Source organism: Phalangium opilio, unplaced genomic scaffold (assembly GCF_054372755.1).
Source record: "Phalangium opilio isolate 3A_F unplaced genomic scaffold, DU_Popi_V2 ptg000032l_1, whole genome shotgun sequence".
Taxonomy (NCBI): domain Eukaryota; kingdom Metazoa; phylum Arthropoda; class Arachnida; order Opiliones; family Phalangiidae; genus Phalangium; species Phalangium opilio.
Window position 1 is genome coordinate 1,838,992 of NW_028324159.1, and position 23,798 is coordinate 1,862,789.

Genomic DNA, 23,798 nt, shown 5'->3' on the forward strand with positions numbered 1-23,798 from the left:
ACCATGAACGAAATAAATTCAAATAATGAACGACAAGTTCGCCAACCACTGCAGTGCAGCCAGAGCAGAAAGACAAAGGCTTAACGTTAAATATGTCTAACTCATATTATAATAAAGTAAAACAGCTATGGATCAACGTACCGATTCACTTTTTTATCTGCACGGGTATTATATGAGGAATTGTCGTTAATATTTAACTGGTATTACAAATTCAAATATGGTAAATATCATCTCGCTCTGCAACCACAAAAAAAAAACACAATTCCCAGTGTCTCGGGAGGCTATTTCTATTTTTTTTTAGCAGGGGTAGCGAGGGGTTAGGTAGTGGGAAGATAGACCAATCAGAATCAAGCAAACCGGAAACTCTCTCGTACCAATTTCGGAAACTTTGAAATTTAGGCGAGACATAACTATTTACGCTTGTGGAGCGGGGGAGTTTCCACTCCTCCCCTATACTCTCTTTGACTTCATTTCTTCGAGCGAGGACCGCGTGGCAGGCCGCAGTTGATGTGACCGTGTCTCTTACAAAGGTTATTATCATGTTATAATTCTAATCAAAGTGAGGTTTTTTAATTTAATTTAAGTGATGAAATTAAATTGAAGTGAAAGTATATAGTTCCGAGAGAAGTGCGGACTTCTCTGAGAAGCCTTAATGCGCTCTCGGAACGTAAGTTCAGCTTTATTTGTTACAGAAGCCTTTGTTAGTCGAATCAAAATTATGTGTAAACATTATACTAACTACTGAACGACTAGGAGACGGTGAAGCAAGGAAAGTTATTTTCGTACGGAGAACTTAGCCCATTAATATTAAATGTTTTTTAAATATTTCGCTATACTACTATGTTGAATATTTTTCGGGGTTGGAAATAAATAGGAATTTAATCTAGTCTTTGATTTTGGAAATATATTGGATTCTAAATCGGTTTTCAGAAGTAGAAATATCTGGGATTTGAAACCTTTGTTTGGTTTTTATATCTTCGACTGAGAATATCTGGGCTGACATTTTTTTAGGTTGGAAATACCTGGGTTTTGAAACTTTTCGGGGACTAGGCATACCAGGAATTTGAAACTTGGTTTTTTGGGGAAACGGAATATTTTGGATTTGAAACCGGGTTTTTTTGGAAACTGAATATTAGGCATTGAAGCTGGTCTTTTGGGAAATTGAATGTTAAGGATGTAAAACCTGGTTTTTTTAGGAAACTGAATATTAGGGACTTGAAACGTGGTTTTTTGGGACACTGAGAATATTAGGGATTTGAAACGTTTTTCTGGGAAACTGAATATGAAACGTGGTTTTTTGGGACACTGTGAATATTAGGGATTTGAAACGTTTTTCTGGGAAACTGAATATAAGGGATTTGAAACGTTGTTTTTTGGGAAACTAAATATTAGGGATTTGAAACGTTTTTTGGGAAACTGAATATTAGGGATTTGAAACGTTTTTTAGGAAACTGTGAATATTAGGGATTTGAAACGTTGTTTTTAGGAGACTGATTATTAGGGATTTGAAACGGTTTTTTTTGGAAACTGTGAATATTAGGGATTGAAAACCTGTTTTTTTGGGAATCTTATAATATCTGGTATTTGAAACCTGGTTTTGGAGACTGGGATATTAGGGATATGAAATCTAGTTTTGCACAGGGTTCGCACACGACCTGGAAAACTTGGAAAAGTCAGGAAAATTTAAAACTGTCCTGAAAGGTCAGGGAAAAATATATTAGAGGGAGAGTCCGTATAACAGTATCGGGGTGACGAGAAAATGTGTTGTCTGAAATTTGACCAGAACCCTTAATTCGGAGGGAAATGAAACTTGGTTTTTTGGAAACTGTCAATATCTGGGATTTGAAACCTTATTTTGGGAGACAGTCAATATCTGGGATTTGAAACCTTATTTTTGGGAGACTGTCAGTATCTGGGATTTGAAACCTTTTTTTGGGAGGCTCTCAATATCTGGGATTTGAAAACTTATTTTTTGGGAAACTGTCAATATCTGGGATTTGAAACCTCATTTTTAGGAGACTGTCAATATCTGGGATTTGATACCTTATTTTTGGGAGACTGGAAATATCTTTTATACAAAATGGGTTTTGCGAAGTGGAAGTACCAGGGATTTGAAAACCGATTCTTTTTTTACACCTCGGATTTGAACCCCGTTCTCTTCGACAGTAAATATCTTGCATTTTAATTCTGACTTTCGGAGACTTGTAATATCTGTTGCAACGTTTTTGCCTCTTTGCTTCAGGAAAAATACTTATAACAACCATGGGGTAGTGGTAATAATGTCAGATTGCCTAGGGAAAAATAATAAATATTACAGATGGAGATTCGTCCCTAATGTGTAAGACAAAGTGACAAACATAGGAAAAACTAATTTACTATAATATGAAAAACTAATTTTCTATAATATGAAAAACTAATTTGCTATAATATGAAAAACTAATTTTCTATAATAATAATAATAATAATTAAAGCTTTATTGGATATTCCTGTTCAGTCGAAACTGGTTTACAAAGGAGTCCATTAGTTAAATTAAATGTTAAATGTTAAAAATGTACTGTTTTACTTCTCTCTTAAACTCCTTAATGTTAGCTATATTTTTTATATCACATGGTAAGTTATTCCAAGATTGGATTCCCCTGTTTTTTAGACTTTTCAGGTTGGTTGTCGTTAATTTTGATGGCAGAACAAAGGTTTTAAGATTTATGCGGGTATTATAGTTATGATCGACTAAATGAAACATATCAAGGATATACTTTGGCATTTGATTATTATAGATTTTATACATTAGTACTAATAACTGATATTCATATTCTTGAGCTAGGGTCATCAAATTTAGGTTTTTAAGAGCCTCTGTGGCAGATGATCTCTTATTTCGGAGTAATATTAATTTGGCACATTTATTATGTATAATTTGAAGTCTATATAAGTATTTTTTGGGGCCAATATTGTAAAATAAATTTCCGTAATTAAAGATGGGTTGGATCATAGATTTATGTAGCGTAATTTTACTTTGAATGTTCAAACATTTATAAAGTGGATGGACGAGCCAGAGTCTCTTATTTACCTTATTTAGTACATATTCAATGTGATCAATAAAATCTAACTTTTCATCTATGATGGTTCCGATATATTTATATGATTTTACCCGTGATATATCTAGGGACCCAAGTTTGATTATGTCTTGCGTTGTACCTCTTAATTTTTTAGGTTCAATAATCATAAAAACAGTTTTAGATTCATTAAAAATAAGGCCTCGTGAGGCTAACATTTTCTTTAGAGTTATTACGTCCGATTCTAATTCAGTGATCAATTTAGAAGCGTCATCTGATACAGAGAGAAGGGCATCGTCATCCGCGTATTCAAAAGACTTTGAAAATTTTAAGAATTTGTGATTATGTCTCGTATATATGTTAAATAATAGTGGCCCCAAGATACTACCTTGAGGAACACCTGTAGATACAGTCATTGATTGAGATTTTGTATTACCAATTATTACGGATTGTGTTCTTTGACTAAGATAAGACGTGAACCATTTAAGGGTGCCTGTATCTGCCCCACATGATCTAAGTTCGTTAAGCAATATTTCATGATTTACGCAATCAAAGGCCTTAGACAAGTCAACAAAGACAATTCCAACATACCACTCTTTTTCTATACTTTGTATTATGGTCTCAAAAAGGTTCATGACACACGTGGTCGTCGAGTGACCTGGCACGAAGCCAGCCTGCATTTCATATAATAAATTATTATCGATAACATGTGCCAGCAATTGGTCGTATACGATCTTTTCAAGGATCTTTGAAAGAATTGGCAGAACTGAAACGCCCCTATAGTTATTAGGTTCCGTTGGGTCACCTTTTTTATATAAAGGGACTACTTTGGCATCTTTCCATTGATTTGGAAAGGTGTGACTGTTTATGGATAAATTAATTAGCTTAGTTAAGAATGGCGTAATTACTATAGCTAGACCCCTTATCAGGTCACTCGACAATCCGTCTGACCCTGTTGCTTTCGAAGACTTTAAATTCTTTAAATAAGTAAAAATCATGCTTTCTGATACTTCTACTAATTTTAAATTACATACATCATTCAATTCGATTATTAACTGTGGATTAATTATACATGGATTTTTCGTGAAATGCCTGTTTAGGTTATTTGCTATCTCAAATTGGGTTGTATATTCTATTCCATTATTACGTATCATGACAATAGATTTAGATTTGGCTTTCATGAAGGGCTTTACCAATTTCCATAAGTTAGCCCCACCCTTTAATTTATTATGAAAATAATCTTTTTTACTTTTTTGAACCAAGTTACTCGTCAAGTTACGTAATTTTTTATATTTATCAATAAATAATGGTTGTTTAAAAGATTTCTTTTTGGCCATATCCCTAAGGTGCATAACATGTTTTATCTCATTGGAAAGCCAAGGTGGGCTATTTATAAATTTGCGTTTTGATAGTAGTGGGGCATACTTGTCAAGTGTGCTTTTTATAGTATTTTGTAAAGAAGAGACACCATTATCTATGTTTTCTAATCCTAAGTGATCGAGGTTACTGATTAAGTCCTTTACAAACTCTTCACTATCAAAGTTTCTGTAGTCCCGTATAAAACTAATCTCTTTTTCTTTACACGGAGCTTTTTTCTTCCTTATAATTAGGTCATGATCAGATGCACCGGTTTTATAACTTCTTGGTATAAGATTCTATCTGGACGGGTTGTAAAAATTAGATCAAGTAACGATTGCGTTGTTAAGGTTGTACGTGTGGGACTTTCAATTAACTGTTTAAAGTTAAGGAGAGTTTTCTTCAGCGCTCGTACTCTTGGTAGTACTGGTTTATGGAGGAAATTACAGTTAAAATCACCCAAAATCATTATTTCGATATCCTGATAGATATTATGAAACTGCAAGAGTTGGGCATCTAGCTCTTCAAATGTTTCTTCATAGTTAAAACAAGGGGGGCAGTAACATGTTCCAATTAAAAGAGGTTTAGTGTTTGTTTCTTTTAACAAACACCATAATAGTTCTAAATCTTTGTCTGTATGTTGCGTAATATTGTCGACAATGGAAAGGTTGAGATGATCCCTATGATAGAGACAGACACCTCCGCCACGCTTATTTCTCCTATCTTGTCTGATTACGTCATATCCGTCGATCTTAATTAGACTGTCTGGAATATCTGTTTTAAGCCAAGTTTCACTTATAGAAAGAATATCAATGTCATGGGTAGTTAGCAAGAAAATAATATCCTCAATATGAGGTACTACACTCCTGATATTAATATGAGCGATTTTCAAGCCACCACGAGTTGATTTAGTTTCACTGTTGGATGTAATGTCATTGTTTTTAACCGAGGCGTTTGAAGACAAGTTCTCAGGTCAGACCATAACTGGGTCATCGTTGAACTTATTGGTTTCTCGATACCGATGAATTCTGAATGGATTTGGCCAATTTTCCAAATTTAAAATAATAGTATCGTACTTTTGCCCGCCTTCTATTAAGTATGACCTCTTCCATTGTGATACAGTAGCCAATTCTGATACTGTAACATCTGTGACATCAAGATCTTGAAGATGTAGTTTTACCTCTTCTGCGGATGAATTTCCTGGGCAGTTTGATAACACGTACTTCGATGTTGGTGAATTTGATAGACTGATTCCATCAGAGTCTTCATTTATTCCCCATACTCTTGTGTTGTTAGGAACGGTAGATAGTTTATGACAGGAAATACCAGACGGCCATAATTCTGGTTTTAGAATATCGTTGCATCCTGACGATGATTGAAATATAAAACAGTTATATTTTGATGTAGGGTCTTCAGATTTTCTAGAGAGTTTTATGTTTATAACGTTAAAGTTTCTTTTAATGATAAAGGTTCTCATTGTCTCAACGGTTGCTGATCGAGAACAGTTACCGACAAAGTAATCATTTTGAGACAATACCCCTTTAAAACGTGAATTTTCAGTTTTGCTTTCAGGCATTCTACCTACAGGCCGTGTGGGTACTTTTCGTTTTAAGAAACCTTTATGGATTTGTGGCTGACTACATTGTGCCACACCAACATCCTTGTTGGTGTTGGGTCTTTGATTTATGAATAAATCAGTATATAGTTTTTTTGGAAAAGTCTGAGTCTGAAAAGTGTTGCTAATGTTTGGTCTTACTGATATATTGTCATTGCGAACAAGTGGACAAGCTCCCGTCAGGTGGATCTCCTTATTTGCCTCCCCACGCAACGTAGTTTCCAATGTTTGCATTTGTGTTTTGGTAGATTCACGAAAAGTTTTGAATTCTTCGTCCAGTATGTTAAGTTGGTTACTAATTGATTCAGTATCGAATTCATCTTTATGTTCTTTAAGGTCGTCGATACTTGTTTGCTGTATTTCAAGTTTTGAAGACAAAGTTGATATTTGTTCCGCGTAAATGTCTAGATTTTCATCAATAGATGCTTTGGCTTGAGAAAACTCATCAGCAAATTGTTTTAGCTTAACTAGGGTTGACACACACCCCACACACATCCAAAATGCTCCAGCTACCTCGTCTTTAATGTTCAAACAAGTCAAATGAAACCATACATTACACATACCGCAATGTATCATAGCCCCGTGTCTCTGATTTCCACCGTTAAATTTGCAATCCACACAACAATGTTTAGGCATAGTTAAAATTAATTATTTAAAGTTAAATAATAACTAGTTAAAATTAAGATAAAATAAATAAATAAAACTTAAGATAAAGCTAAGATCCAAAGCCTGGACCGCGTTTACTTTAGGGTTAAGACCAAGGGTTAGCGTTCCTAACGAGAGCTCACAGAAACACGTCCGCTCACGACGACGGCATTACACATACAAAATATGAAAAACTAATTTTCTATAATATGAAAAACTAATTTTCTATAATATGAAAAACTAATTTTCTATAATATGAAAAACTAATTTTCTATAATATGAAAAACTAATTTTCTATAATATGAAAAACTAATTTTCTATAATATGAAAATCTAATTTTCTATAATATGAAAAACCAATTGTCTATTATATGAAAAACTAATTTTCTATAATATGAAAAACTAATTTTCTATAATATGAAAAACTAATTTTCTATAATATGAAAAACTAATTTTCTATAACATGAAAAACTAATTTTCTATATTTAATGACTATCATCAAAGTTTAATATTACATGCCTACCCATGGTGTACCTCATGGGGGTGACTGAATAATTAAGTTTTGGGTTGCTGGTACGCTTACCTGAGAAATGAAGTAATTTAGCCTGGAAAATCTGGGCTTTGTTTCATTGTTGTTATTCATTGAAATGCACTTACAAATGTGGAAAGCGGACACTCTCCTCTGGCTCACTTAAGCGTACTACACATTAGCGCGTTTTGAAGCGTTGCGTAGCGTATGCGTTTTCCCGCGTGAACGTTGTCGTCCGCCACGGGTGGAGCGACGAACCGTGGCAAAAATCTTTTGTTTTAGGTTGTCTGCTATTTTTCCAACTTTTCTGGAATAACTTTGGAGGTGACAATGTCGAGTAGTGATACCGATTCCGATTCCGATTTGAATACAGATCTTCTTGTGGCTTTATTAATAATACACATGCGCCGTAAAAGGAAAAATCGAGTTATATGGCTGCATCCTTACCTAAAAAGAAGGAAACAACTTTCCGAGTTCAATACTTTGGTTTCCGAATTCAGAATTGAGAATCACTAACTTTATTTTGCTTATTTTCGAATGATGGCAAAAACAAAGGATCACTTATTGGGTTTGATTGGAAAAATGATTTCAAAGGCTCATAGTAATCTTCGAAAGCCGATATCTGAAAAATAAAGGTTAGCCTTAACGTTGAGATATTTAGCAACAGGCCATTCTATGCAAACTGTCTTTTTCCATGCCGGGTTGGAAGGTCAACCACGTCTCAAGTGATCCGGGAAACATGCAAGATAATTTGGAAAGTTCTTCAACCAACTTATACGCTTCCTCCTAGTTTGTCTCAATTCAAGTGTGTGAGCGATGCGTTCTTTTCCAAATGGCAGTATCCAAACTGCATAGGCGCTATTGATGGAAAACACATCCGAATCCAAGCCCCTCCAAACTCTGGCACGGAATACTTCAACTACAAGAAAGTTTTCAGTGTGATACTACTTGCTGTATCTGATGCCGAATATAGGCTAATAACTCTTGACATTGGCGATAGTGGCCACCAGAGTGACTCTGTATTGTTTAAAAATTCAGTCTTTTGGAATATGTTGACAACTGGGCAAATATCAATTCCACCCCCAAGAATGCTTCCGGGAACAAACTCGAGCTTACCCCTAGCACTCATTGGAGATGGGGTATTCCCACTGAGCAAGTTTTTGATTCGGCCTTACTCCGAAAACAATATAACTTTGCCGGAAGGGATTTTTAACTATCGGCTTTCAAGAGCTCGACGCATCGTAGAAAACACATTTGGTATTCTTTCAGCCAGATGGAGGTTTCTTCTAAGGCCAATTACAGCTTCTGTAGAAACAATTATTGAAGCAATTAAAGCAATTTGTGTTCTACACAATTTCCTGAGACAAATTGAATTAAACAAAGTTTCCAATGTTCCTCGCTATTGTCCTCCTAGTTTTGTGGACCGTGAAACAAATGATGGCACACTTATTGAAGTCCAGTGGAGAAATGAATTCCTTTAGCGAAATATCGCCTCAATTAAACAAGACCCACCAAGAAATACCTCCAGGGAAGTCGAGGCTCAACGAAACAAACTGAAAATGTATTTCAATTCAAGAGACGGAACCATATCTTGGCGGTATGAGCGAGCATAAAAAGAACAATATATCAGTTTTCGATAAAACAAACATTTTAATAACATGGATACATTGAAAGTGGTTTTGTTAAAATGGAATAAAGACTATAGTTTTAAACATGAAAAACGTGGAATAATGTATAATATTATTTAAAAGTGTTATAATGGCAGAGGGAGATTAGAATATTTTCATATCACTAAAATGCATCACTGAGAGTCTTGGCATATCAAACTCTTAAAACTGGTTTTACATTTAAAAAAAAACTTGCAAGCTTTTCCCTTGAAATTATAATTCATGGAAGAAAGCTGAGTATTATAATATCTCCGTAGAAAATATGATAAAATTATTAAAACTTCAACTAAATTAGGAACTACGAAGTACCGGTATTTTTAAATGATAAATATGAAAAATTTGTCTTCCAAAGCAGTTCTATAGAGTAATTTCGGTGAGGGGGAAGAATTTTTGTCGTCTGCTTATACCCGAAATCCAAAAACACTTTCTGTAAGCTAATGGACTTGTTACGTACTCCATTATTTCGTTCTTGGTTTTCTCTCCTCGTAATTTTTATCAGCCGCCATTTTGAAGGCAAATTTTCGAAAAATATTAAGGATTTATAGTTAAATGCGTGGTTAGAAGGATCATAGGATGGCTACTGACGGTTACTCAGCTTATTTTAATGAACTTGAGCTACACGTAAAGAATAGATATAAAGATAAAATTTCATTCATCAGCAATATTGACCCATATGTACTTAAATCGAAAGACTTTAAAGCTGTAAAACCAGAAGGTGATGTAAATTCTCTTTCGCTTCTTCCAAAGATAAGCTATGGGGATATATATAATTATCTAATTGATGGAATATCCCCATTTACGAAAGAATGCCTAAGAAATTTTAAGAACTTGGGCGCGTATAGCAACTTTTTTAAGTGGATTTGTTAGAGATGTTTTAGTTAAACGATTCCAAACCGTAGTTCTTGTCAAAGCGACTGTAAGTATTTCTACAAATCTTACAGAACTATAGCCTATACAACTGTTAACTATAGGGTTTTATTGATAGGTGATGCATTCCCAACGAATGAATGAGACGCCCTTAAAGCCTTGGGTTATTACAGACCTTGATGGTATTATAAAGTCTGGGCATTGTACGTGTATCGCTGGCCTTGATGAATCATGCTCACACATAGCGTCTCTGTTATTTTATATCAGTTATGGTGTTGAGTTGTTTGAAAAAAAGACTGTCACAGGAGAAAAGGCGTATTGGGTTGTGCCAACAACAAAGGAGGTGAGGTATGTTTCGGTCAGTGACATGAACGTAGATTCTGCATTAAGTCAAAAGAGGAAGGCGGATTTAGTTTTAGAAAAAAAACATTGAGCCTCCAAAACCAAAATCATGCATATTGGTGCAAAACTTTGTGCCAAAAGCGACAGCTGAGAGCCATAGCAAGCTAGCTGAAAAGCTACACAAACATGGTGTACATAGTGCGTATTTTAGGGTTGATCGTAAATATCAGCAACCATACATTCCAATATGTTTGACTAAAAACTATCCCATTGTTCTGACGGATCTGTTTGACGAATCCAAAGTAGAACTGCCTCTTTCGGAACTTACTAACTACTGTCAAACAATAAACATTCAATTCACACTTGCTGAAGCTGAAAAAGTAAAAAGGGAGACCAAACTTCAGGCCAACAGTAAAATATGGCATAAATTCCGAGCCGGAAGAATTACGGCTTCAAATTTTTATCAATCCTTTCACACAAACCCGCAAAATCCATCAATTTTCTTGATAAATAATATTTGTTACCCAAACGCCAACACATTTGAGAATGAGGCCACACGATGGGGGAAGACACATGAAAAGACCATGATCAACGAGTACCAACGCATTATAAAGAAAAACATGTAAACTTTAAGTATGAATCAGCTGGTCTTTGCCTGAATGTTGATTATCTTCATCTTGGAGTTCAGGTTTTTGATTACTTCTTTACACTGATTCAACTTAATTTCCACAGATTCCAATTCAAATTGGTAACAAACTCTAAAACTTGTTTGAATAATGGAATGTCTAATATTCAAATGTTCAGTTTGAGATTCTTGCGAAGAACTAGAATGCAGGGTTTGAGTTTCTCGTGCGATATAAGTGGCATTTAGTTCCGTTTGAGTTTCTTGTGTCAAATAAGTAATAATGGGTACTGTTTCAGTTACTATGAAACGTTTTCTAACAGGCAATTCAATTTCAGTGTTAACGGAGTCTTGTAAATGTGACAGTTGTAAAGCCGTGTTAATATTCTCAACAGATGACATTGTAAATGATGTATCAGAATATTCTAAAGTTGGCACAGAAGTGCCATCAAACGATTTCTCGAAACACACTGTCGAATCCACTATTGATAAGGTGGTATTAGTATAATTTCAATATTTTCGTAACACTTTAAAAAAATTTATCTTACCATACTGCGGCCCCAAGTTAGATTTTTTGGAATGAGGTGTAGACAAGGCCATGGGTGTGGATGAAGCTAAAGGTATGCCTATTCTTTTTCGTTGATGTTTTGTAGGCTTCGATGATAACGAATCCTGCCTTGATCGTTTAATCCTTCTATCGTAACGTTTCACACTGCTGGGATATCCGCTATACTTTTCAAATTATTGGGTAGTCAGTCAGGGTTAGTTTTATCAAAAAGCTTAGACGGGGCCCCTGAGAACCGATTGAAGTTATTATCTTATGTACTACGATTAAATTTCACTTTTAAACATACCTGAATAGAAATGCCTTGAACAGACTAGTATATTCCGTTACGTTGCTAAGCCTTAGCTTCAGTATCCACTGTGTACGCCTATATGCCGACAACTCTTCAGTTTTTTCCCCCTGATTTTTAACTACGCACGGAATTCGATAAAAACTAACATCTTCTGGCACCTCATTTTGGTTTTTATTACGCTTGCTCCCTATACAGCCTTGAACAACACACCGCCAATGCCTTCTACCCACTGCAATTAGCTATTAACTCTCCTAATTTTGCCTCCAAAATGGTCGTATACGTGAGGAGAAATTATGTAAATAAAACACATCAAGTCTCCGCTAGATGGGTGTACAGTAGTATCTTCTCCCTGACCCCGCGTGACGTTACAATACCCCCTCAGAAATTACTCTATTAATTTCATTATTCATCAAACTCAACTTCAAACAAGACTTCCTCTATGCGCTTCCTGGCAATGCCTTGCTTTTTTGGGCACAATTTTTCCATTCGGTCAACCAGTGACATACAATTCAGCTCCAAAGATGATTTGGTTTTTTTATCATCACTCGGTTTGTTTACATTAGTGGCAATTGACTTTAAAATTTCAATCTCTAACTCGTCCCGCTTTCTTTTGAATATAGCATTTTTATTTTCATAAGATAATTTTTCAGGTAGCATTTTATTTGCTTCATTTGCTTCACTGCAAAAAAAGGAATAAGCCATATACCCAATCATGGGAACCATCATGTTCAAGCGATGTTTGCAAAATAATCAATGATCTACGGATCAGGCCATCGCGGGGCCTTATTTTAACAATGTAAACACGGCTTCAACATACAGCCTGTTAATATATGAATTTCAGTACTCTCTAGTTTCATTCTGGTTTTTATACACATCATCCAATTTCTCTCGGTCTCCATCAAAAACATCGACTTCCAAACTTTCAGGAATGACATAACCCTGAGCTGAGTTTGAGGCTGAATCATCGTCAGGATGAACGACATTGCTTACAGTGCTCTTTATAAACAGGTTTATTGTTTTAACTTTTCATTCATTTTTTTCGATCGTCTTTCGTACATCGACCATTGATAATTAATGAAATTAAATTACTTTCTGTGTTTGATATGGTCACTCAAAAAACTCAGGGTCTCGAAAAGAGACCATTTTTTAATTGCAAATGCTTATGAGCCAGTTGGAAGGGCCGCTGCCTTTTTTCTCTGGAAAACCTGTCACGAAGCAATTTCCATCTCTTCTTGATAAGTTTGACATCTTTTATAAATTGAAATAATTTATGGGTTAATTAAACTGTTTCACCTTAAGCATGCAAATACAAAAGAGAAAGAGTGAGATTGTGACTCGGAGAATGCCAATCTCTCTCTCTCCCAGGAGTACTTCTTTATGAGATTAGATCATACAAAAACGTTAACAAACCTGAAACATTTAGTTGTTCGGCTATTTCTGACCATACTCTTTCTTTTACTCTAAAAAGTTTAAAATCGGGCCTCCTCATGTCGTATAGAATTGGTTTATCTCTGATATATTCAATCAAAGCTTCGTCCTCGAAATCCGCCATTTTTGTGTTTGAATAAAAAATTCGCCAGAGCGGCCAGACGTTGCTATCAACGTAAGGGACGGTAACGCAATTTTTGGAGCGAACTTTCAAACGTGGCAATAAGCATACGCTACGCAACGCTTAAAAACGCGCTAATGTGTAGTAGGCTTAAAAGCCTAGTTCGGAAACAGCATTGCTGCTGTTTCCCTTGTATGACCAGATGGCTCGTAGCGCGTCAGAGCCAAGGTGGTTACTCCGGAAAGACACGAAATACCCAAGTATCGCTTGGCTACTTTGGTCAAGCTGGGTATTACGCTCTGTTTTGCCCTCCAGGTTACTTCTCTTACCCACTTTTGGTGGCAAGACTTCCTTCAAGTAGTTCGTCACTTCTACAAAATAGGGGATACTCTTAACTCCATTCTGGAGTAACGTAATAACCTACAATTTGTGAAATGCATTTGAAATTACCGAACATACCATTGTAAACATAAATAGTGAATTTTTTACCCATTAACATGTATTGGTTTTGCCTCGGGTCCAAAAATGACGCCTACACAAACTGGTTTTCGTTGATGGCCCTGACGAAGGTGGTCGCAAAATCTCGCTCTATTTATTTTTCTTCGAAAAGCCTTGAAGTGAGCTCATTTCAGCCTTCTTATTCGAACAAAGGCCCCCTCGAGCAACCTCACTGTCTTCGCGGCAACCGGCTCCTCCAACATTCAAATTGTTTCGAAGCCTCCTGAAATGGCTTGTACACTTGCAGTAACTCGCTTATGGTATCAAAAACCTTTAAAGCAAGGTTGTCCATTTCGACCTCTTCGATGACCCCTCTCAGAGAATGAACCATTCCCTCTCCGTGCTTTAGTAAATATGAAGTTAAGATCTTGAATTAGGGAATGAAGTCGCATACTTTGTGCTTCCTGAAAAATCTTTCCTAGATTTATAATTTTTTGCCCAAATTGGGCTAATATCTCACCTTCGTGACCCATTGTTCCACCTTTCAAAAATGTTGGTGGCTTCGGTGGAGGCTTTAACCTGGCGTAGGAAGACTTGGCGAAGGGTGTACGACATACACATCATACTCTTCCATTTCTGGTGGAACTGGGATGTTATATCTCAATTTAGGAACATTGGCACATGGTTAAAATTACAGTTTTCTGCTTGGGATGATGGTGTATCCCGTGTCTTTCCTTGGTTGTAGACATACAAAGCCGTGGGCGCATCTATTATCAGAACCGAGTATATCCGCAGAAATACACGAACAACTTATGATAAGTAGTTTTCCGGAAACAAAATCCTATATGGTGATCTCATTCTACTAACTTCAGCCGTTCTCAGTCCACTTTCTTCCAGGGTCTCCTTAATCTTTGCTCAATTGCTTTCAGACGAAAGTGCCTGCATTTCGTCCACATTTTTAAATCTAATTGCAACGGTGTGGTGCTGCGAATTTTCATGTATGAAATTGCATTTCAGTTCGACAATCTGGCCCCAACGAACGACTTCAAGGTGTTTTTCGTCCTTATTAATCTAGAATTACCAAAAATATTTAATGGATATGAAAATAACTATATTTAACACAAAAAAATATGAAAAAAACACACAACATTTTTGGTTGTTGGTTTTTCACCAGTTTTTGACTCCGATTAACAGCGACGACGAAGATGGCACGGTAACACGAGGTCTTCTTTTTGCGACCACCTCTCGAAATCCCGGTAGGTCCACCGTGGAAAAGGGTAGACCGTTATTGGTCACCATAATTTGTGACTTCGTATTTTAAAAATTTTAAAATTTAAATCAAAGGGAGCGTTGAATAGAAATGATTTCACATTTGGGTCATAGATATTTTAGGGGCCATTTTACTTAAATAGAGCCATGCAGACAATTCGTTACAATTTGGCCGGACCATATAATTTGGTCAAAATTGAGGTTTACTATTCGCACCGACGAATCGAATAATGGTTTTCAAAATTATAGAATACCAAATAATGAGTTTCGAAAAAACGACCATTCTATAGCGGATAAAACAATTAGAAAGTGAAAGTTTTTATCAGTTTATTGACCAAATTATTTGGTATTCGCAACAAGTTTTTGTATTTTTCGGTTGATTTTGTGAAATTGAGGGCGCTGTGATGGGGTGTCCGCTGGACCATGGTCTTCTAGATGACGCGACACGGCAGACACAACCTGAAAATTCTGACATGACTATTGTTTAATATTACATGCGTTCACTGAGTAGCGTGATCTAGGAGGCTATAGCTGGAATCAGCCACTTAGTATTTAGAAATTAATGGAAAAGGTTAATCCATTACAGGTCTAAAGGGGTAATGGTATTATCAACTTGTCGCTGCGAAGCTAAATATAGCGCACTGCCTTGTAGCACATCACTGCAGTATACCTATTAAAAGAATGTTGTGGTCAAGGAAGAGCTCATACATTGTAAAGCGAGTAGGAATATATTGGCATATAACCTAATTTTATTAAAATAAAGCATTGGTTGGTTGAATAATAAGCTTTCAGGTTTTAAAAAGCACCTTTTATTGTCCCATTATAAATTTAAAATTTGGTAGAATAGTTTTATAGAAATTTTAATTTGTTTGGCTCAAAAATATAAATTAGTATTTAAATAGAACAATACTATCATACAGATCTCGTGTACGAAATTAAATTTATCTAATTTCATCGTATTTGGTATAATGTTTTTGTGACTTCACAGATGAGGTAAATTGTTTTGTGATCACACAAGTGAGACATGATAGTATTTTGTGATCCCACAAGTGAGATCATGAAATAGTGTTTTGTGATCCCACACGTGAGGTCATGAGATAGTGTTTTGTGAGCACACAGTATAAGTAAACATTTGAACTTTCAGCCATACTTAGTTTAAGCATTGCTTAAGTATGACAGTTGCATGCAGTTAATGGTAATTGCTTTGAAATTTAAGGCTTAGCGATTATTGATTGAAATGTAGTGTCGTTAACTGTCCAATATTTCACGTAACACGACCGGTTACATTAATTTAATTTAATTGGGTTTTGTTTGGCGATTGGTGTGGTGATAAGACCTTGATTATTAATAATAAGACCGTTAAAGTAAAAACATATTATGGTTTTCGGGTTGCCTAAGAGTAGAAAACGAAGTTTAAGTTACTATTTAGTTTTGCTAGAATTAGATGCGGGATTGGTATGTTATTAGGAGGCCTTGACAGTTAAAATTGAAACAATTACAGTTGAAAGAGATCCTTTCATTGTTTGCTTTGAGGTTACCTAAGGGTAAGTACAATTTTAAGTTACTAAATAGTTTAAATAAAAGTTAAACTTTAATTAAGACTGTTAGCAGCTTATAGTTTTGAGTGTTATTATTCAACGAAATATTATATCATTTCTATTCAGCGCACGCATTGATTTAAATTTAACATAAAGTTAATTTTAAATCTTTTAAATTCGTTAAAGAACTAAAAGTCACAAATTTATATATATTTGTGACTTTTAGTGTTTTAAAGAAATATTTCTATTAAAACCAGAATCTAATTTTTTCTCAAAGACACTATAAGTGCAATACTTTCACTAGTTAATGTGTCTTATCCCATCTATAATACACCTGCTGTGGATTGCACGCTGGGAAAATCGCCTTCCCTCATTCTCGCCTTTCGAGTCTCGACTCGGGTTGGGCACCAGACTTCTTCGAGCGAGGACCGCGTGGCAGGCCGCAGTTGATGTGTCCGTGTCTCTTACAAAGGTTATTATCATGTTATAATTCTAATCAAAGTGAGGTTAAGTTGATGAAATTAAATTGAAGTGAAAGTATATAGTTCCGAGAGAAGTGCGGACTTCTCTGAGAAGCCTTAATGCGCTCTCGGAACGTAAGTTCAGCTTTATTTGTTACAGAAGCCTTTGTTTGTCGAATCAAAATTATGTGTAAACATTATACTAACTACTGAACGACTAGGAGACGGTGAAGCAAGGAAATTTATTTTCGTACGAAGAACTTAGCCCATTAATATTAAATTGTTTTTAAATATTTCGCTATACTACTATGTTGAATATTTTTCGGGGTTGGAAATAAATAGGAATTTAATCTAGTCTTTGATTTTGGAAATATATTTGATTCTAAATCGGTTTTCAGAAGTGGAAATATCTGGGATTTGAAACCTGTGTTTGGTTTTTATATCTTCGACTGAGAATATCTGGGCTGACATTTTTTTAGGTTGGAAATACCTGGGTTTTGAAACTTTACGGGGACTAGGCATACCAGGGATTTGAAACTTGGTTTTTTTGGCAAACGGAATATTTTGGATTTGAAACCGGGTTTTTTTGGAAACTGAATATTAGGCATTGAAGCTGGTTTTTGGGGAAATTGAATGTTAGGGATGTAAAATCTGGTTTTTTTGGGAAACTGAATATTAGGGACTTGAAACGTTGTTTATTGGGACACTGTGAATATTAGGGATTTGAAACGTTTTTCTGGGAAACTGTATATAAGGGATTTGAAACGTTTTATGGGACACTGAATATAAGGGATTTGAAACGTTGTTTTTTGGTAAACTGAATATTAGGGATTTGAAACGTTTTTTAGGAAACTGAATATTAGGGATTGAAAACCTGGATTTTTGGGAGTCTTATAATATCTGGTTTTTAAAACCTGGTTTTGGAGACTGGGATATTAAAGATATGAAATCTTGTTTTGCACACGGTTCGCACACGACCTGGAAAACCTGGAAAAGTCAGGAAAATTTAAAACTGTCCTGAAAGGTGAGGGAAAGTCCGTATAACAGTATCGGGTGACCAGAAAATGTGTTGTCTGAGATTTGACCAGAACCCTTATTTCGGAGAGAAATGAAACTTGGTTTTTTGGAAACTGTCAATATCTGGGATTTGAAACCTTATTTTGGGAGACTGCCAATATCTGAGATTTGATACCTTATTGTTGGGAGACTGCCAATATCTGAGATTTGATACCTTATTGTTGGGAGACTGGAAATGGGTTTTCCGAAGTGGAAGCACCAGGGATTTGAAAACCGATTCTTTTTTTTACACCTCGGATTTGAACCCCGTTCTCTTCGACAGTAAATATCTGGCATTTTAATTCTGTCTTTCGGAGACTTGTAATATCAGTAGTATAGACCCACACTTCGTACCTCCTTAGGTGTAGAATGTAGGTGTAGAATGTCAAGGTCACTGTGTCAATGACCTATGACGTCATTATGCCACGCCCCCATCAGCGCCCTCTGGCGGTAGCGCGCCCCCTCGCGGGAAAACCCGCGCGCCCCCTCGCGGGAAAACTTGCGCGCCCCCTCGCGGGAAAACTTGCGCGCCCCCTGGCGGGAAAACACTGCGCGGGAATCTGGCAGTCCTGTCTCTTCGTCAACTGTATCTGTGACGTCATTGGCGGGAAAACACCGTGCGCCGTCTATTGGGAAACTCCTCTCTTCTACAACTGTATCTGTGACGTCATTGATAAGAGATGATTGGATAGCTTTAAACGTACATTGACAAGGGCTAAATCTTCTACAATTGTGACGTCATTCGAAGAATTGTTGTATTGCGTAACGTATATTAAGGGGTTGCGGTAAAGTTTTATCATTGTTAAATGAAGATGTGTCAAGTTCATAGCGTAGCGGATAAAGTAGAGGTTTGGATCGGTAACGTCTTATCCCCGGAGGTTTACTGGAAAAGGACTGATACGGGTGTAGAGTTATGCTTACAAAAGGAACTATGGTGTAATATCTTTGAGTATGCCAACGAGATTGATACCTTCTTTGAGCGTAATTCGCCGCGTTTTTCCGTCTGGTTATATCCTACTACTTCAAATTTGAAATTGGAATGTTTTACCCGTGGAAAGATGAAATTGGAATGTTTTACCCGTGGAAAGAAACGTATATTGGACATATGAAAATACACTAGAGGAAAATGTGAAAAATATAACGTCATGTACGCTACTGGCGAGGGAATTTCCCTTAATAATGCTGCTTGGGAACACTTAAAAAAAATAAGAGGACTGCTTGACAATGAGTTGGTGGAGAAATCGAGGGCCGTGGAATCCATGAGAGAAGCTGTTCTTAAGAATCTGACTGAAATATTATTGGAAATAACCAAATATTGTCAAAACGAGGCCTGTCAAAACAAGATTGCTCACGACGTACAATGTGAATTAGAAGAAAGTGATTGGAATGAAAGAGTGCAAAAAAACCTCATTAAAGCCTCGAAAAAAATTGATTATGAAAAAGTTTTGGAAAATTATAGAAATGATTTTGGTTCTAACCAGCCAATTGACGAGCCATTTCTTTTTAATTGTATCATAAACGATATTGACTTCTTCAAAACTAAGTTAATCTATACTTGATATTCAAGTAATCTCAATGTTATTTGTTTATGATCTGTATAATTGCTCATTTAAATGAAAAATGTACAAACAACAGACCTACAAGCGTAAATTCATACGCAAAGATAAAGTATCACTATGCAGACAAAGGTAGAAAAAAACTAGTTGGTTTATATTGAACTAACATTGGGAGAAAAATGTTCAAAAATGATTAATTCATACACCTACACCTACTGTTTCCGTTTTGTCGTGACAGATGTTCGTAGAAATGGTAAGTTGATTCAAACGAAAATATCATAATAATATTGGAGTGATATTGGGAATGTGGGTAAGGAAAATGTATTTCGTTTTACTTTAATGTTATAAATACACAATATATAAATAAACTAATAATAATAATAAACTAAATAAACTAATAATAATAATAAACTAAATAAACTAATAATAATAATAAACTAAATAAACTAATAATAATAATAAACTAAATAAACTAATAATAATAATAAACTAAATAAACTAAATACTTTGTTCCACGTATTATTATGTTCGATATGATATTGAGTCTTACAGAAACTTTGTGAAAATACACATGTACACTACGTATTACGTGATATAGGGAATATTTACAAAAAAGGATTTTTAAATTACACGGGAAATTGGGGGGGTAAAGTTTAAATTTATACATTAAAAGTAATATTACAAGCGAGGGTATTTTAAGATTTTGAATTCAACGTCTGTTTCATCGAATATTAGGTTACGTTTAACGGCGTGGTAAATATTTTTAAATGTTTCTTTACAAATGGTTTCCGTTAAAATAGTGAATAAGGGGGTAGTGTAACAATTGTTACACCAATTGTTACCCTTATCCAGAACGATATTGTCGTAAATATCGTCCCTGTCTATAATTGAATGATATTTTACACGGGCCACTTGATCAAAGTCTTTCTCAATATTCATATCGATATCATAATAACACGTGGAACAAAGTTTTAATATACGTTTTGAATCGTTTTCGTGACACCTTAAGCAATGTGGGTTTTTGTTGGGGCACGCAAAAACATTTTCTAATTTAAAATAGTCTTTTACAACGTGATTACCGTTACACCAATCGGGAAAATTGTGCGGTAATTGTGAGGGGCGCGTCATAACATAATTGTATTGTAGAAGTGAAAGTTTATAATGCGCTTTAACTTGAGTGTCGAAAACATCTTGTGCCGAAAGATAGTTTAAAATGTTTGAATCGAGACACTGACCGGCGGTAGCGAGTGATTTTTCAAGTTCAGTAGCGATATGTCTGGGTAAACAGCCCGAATAAAGGTCATGCCGAGAAGCGAGTTCATACTCGTATAGTATATTAAAAGTTTCGCGCGACGCTTCTTTAGCCAAGGTATACAGAGAAGGTATATTCGATAAAGACATGACTATTATTATGGCGGGGAGAATTTGATAGTTTTTAGATCTGAATACAGTAACATATGGCTAGTAGCGAACTTGATTATCCAGCAGATATACTTTTCGTAACGGGGGGGGGAATGAATCATATTATATTAATAAATCCACGGTACTATAGTCATCAACCGAATACACCCTCAAGTAACATTGGCTCGCTCGTTAACGTATCTGCCTTTAAACTCGTTGTTCTATGTATCAAGAGTTCGAATCCCTTATAGAGAGTCCTTAAAAAGCGAACCAAGGTTACTTTTGTAAAGGATATATTTTTATCTCTTATAAATAACAGTTGTTTTTATAAAGCGAAAACAAGGTTGGTTGACGTCAAAGATAATTCGAAATATATTTTTCTCTCTTATAACTAACAGTTGTTGGTTATAGACTTCGTTCCATAAAATACTATTAAAATAGCTAGGACCCGAGGATTCGTTATACCTGAAGGTGAATAATATAGCGCCTATACCGTGTTAAAAATATATTTTGCTCCTTAATAACAAACAGTTGTTTTTATAAAGCGAAAACAAGGTTGGTTGACGTCAAAGATAATTCGAAATATATTTTTCTCTCTTATAACTAACAGTTGTTGGTTAAAGACTTCGTTCCATAAAATACTATTAAAATAGCTAGGACCCGAGGATTCGTTATACCTGAAGGTGAATAAAATAGCGCCTATACCGTGTTAAAAATATATTTTGCTCCTTTATAACAAACAGTTGTTTTTATAAAGCGAAAACAAGGTCGGTTGGCGTCAAAGATAATTTGAAATATACGTATGACGTCAAGGTTATAGACTTCGTTCTACAAAAATCTATGAACCTCGGTTCAGCATACCTTAAAGGACGAGAATCATTCGGACCTAAAAATACTTCACTAACAACTTGCTATAACAAATTTCTATAAAAAGGTGAGTACTTTATACTTTTCAAATGGACTAGAAAATTAATTAAGAGGGAAATAGTTATTTTATACAGCGAATCAAAGTAAGAGACACTTTTGTGACCGAAATGGAAGAAGAAAATATAATAGAATCTCCGAGAAAAAAACAAAAAATAGAAGACGTTAAAGTAACGTCTTTACAAGATATCGCTATAAAAAATTTGATACATGTTTTTAAATATAAGTTTCATAATGAAAGATATTTTAATTTTAACGATGTAAAAAATTTTATACCGAAAACTTTTTGGGGGCAAATAGAATCAGTCTTTTTTAAAACCGCCGAAGTAGAGAAACATCGACCACCTGGAACTTTCGAAGATTTAGATATAAGTAAATCAAAATCGTCTATAGAGAGAGAAATAGTGTTCGACGAATTCATTCCCTTAACGTTTGAAGAATTTGAACTAGTGCATCGCAATCGGATAGAAACGCCACCATTTATCTTAACAAATGAACAAAATCATTTACATTACCAATATTTTGTAAAAATTTGCTATTGTGGTTGCCCTCAAAATTATAGACGAATATGTCCCGCTTGCTATTTTCATCATAGTTTAAACGATTGTTTAAACGCTAAATATGAACAGTTAACTGATCACTATCAGGTTAATAGTAAAGACGCGCTACGCTATTATATCTGGAACTATAACAAAAGTTGGTGTTCCAACTGCATTTTACAACCATTGTTCTCATTAAAAGATGCTGACGATTGCGAAAAAACTACTGATTGGCATAGTCCGTCAAATAATTATCCCTTCGAACACGGTTTTATGGGGGAAGACATTAACCGTAACACTGTTCCAAGACCTACAATAGAAGACGCGTTCTAACAGTTAATTACGTACAGGCGCCGCTCCAACTGAATTTTACCATAAATTCTAAATTTCCCTAAGTTTTTTGTCAATTATTTATTTGCCTTAGTTTTCCCTGTTTCCCAGGTTTGTACGAACCCTGAATTCAACCTCGTTCAGATAGGCAGTTCAGCATTATTATGAAAAATACAGAAATAATGTCCTAATAACTTAATTGATCGGTTAAGAAAATTAAGATTAATAATAAAAAAGTTTAATGGTAACATTTATTTTCTGTTTATCTTTACAATTAATTGACAAGAGATATTTCATTAAGAGTTTGTTTTTTAAAATAAAGAGCTATTGTTATTTATTTGTCTTTGATATTTCTTTTTTCGTTCCTTTTATTTTTTAATAAAACGAGTGGGCAGGGACCGAAGAAACGATTTCATCTGTTTCTGTGGTTTATTTCAAGTAACGTACTCTAGTCCCTAGATTCACAGACGCGCTGCTGTTTTTCAATTAATCGCAATTTTTGACAATTACTTCTTAACTTCTTCAACGTAATTCGCGGGATAATGGTCCATGCGGTCGTCTGTACGCTCTTTGCACCAAACTTGCTCGTATGTATATAATAGCGTTTTTCTAAAAAAAGGTTTTGTTCACTTATTATAAATTATGGCATGCAGATCAAAATTTATTCATCCGTATCAAATGGTTTGCTCCGGACCAACTATGTCGGGAAAATCGACATTTGTATTGAGATTGTTGGAAAATAGTCGATTAATGATTGAGCCACCTCCAGATCGTATAGTTTATTGTTATTCTATGTATCAACCAAAATTTGACAAATTAAAAAAAATTGGAAATATCGATTATATAAAAGGTTTACCGCCTAATGACGAAGATTTCTTCGATAGGACTAAAAATAATCTTTTGATTTTCGACGATCTATCATCCGAGTGTAATAGTAGTAGTCAAATTTCCGATTGGTTTGTCAAGGGGTCTCATCATCTCAATACCTCGTTGATTTAAATTACTCAGAACCTCTTCGCTAAGGGGAAAGAGGCCAGGACAATAAGTCTTAATTGTTCTTATATAATTATCTATAAGTCTCCAAGAGATTCGTCCGCTGTTGAATACCTAGGACGGCAAACGTTTCCCAAAAAGAAACATTTTTTAGCTAAAGCCTATGAAATGGCTACGGAGAAACCGCATAGTTAT

At 35.3% G+C, this 23,798-nt stretch overlaps 1 protein-coding gene across 2 annotated transcripts; it reads right to left on the reverse strand.

Annotated features, from left to right (window-relative positions):
- Positions 1-5,374: 5,374 nt before the first annotated feature.
- On the reverse strand, positions 5,375-6,843 carry LOC149684743 (uncharacterized). Of its 2 annotated transcripts, XR_016383983.1 has the most exons (3): positions 6,163-6,843; positions 5,630-5,771; positions 5,375-5,552 (listed from the first exon to the last, which is right to left on the reverse strand). XR_016383983.1 is itself a non-coding variant. In XM_089870907.1 (2 exons), exons 1-2 carry the CDS (start codon positions 6,655-6,657, stop codon positions 5,754-5,756), a joined length of 513 nt encoding a protein of 170 aa, XP_089727033.1. In that variant the 5' UTR covers positions 6,658-6,843; the 3' UTR covers positions 5,375-5,753. The 2 variants fall into 2 exon arrangements, 1 of the variants encoding a protein (XP_089727033.1); XM_089870907.1 differs by having other exon boundaries at positions 5,375-5,771.
- Positions 6,844-23,798: the final 16,955 nt, after the last annotated feature.

Excerpts from the sequence above, each read along its gene's own strand:
- LOC149684743 (XM_089870907.1), bottom strand. The coding sequence starts at position 6,657 with ATGCCTAAACATTGTTGTGTGGATTGCAAATTTAACGGTGGAAATCAG.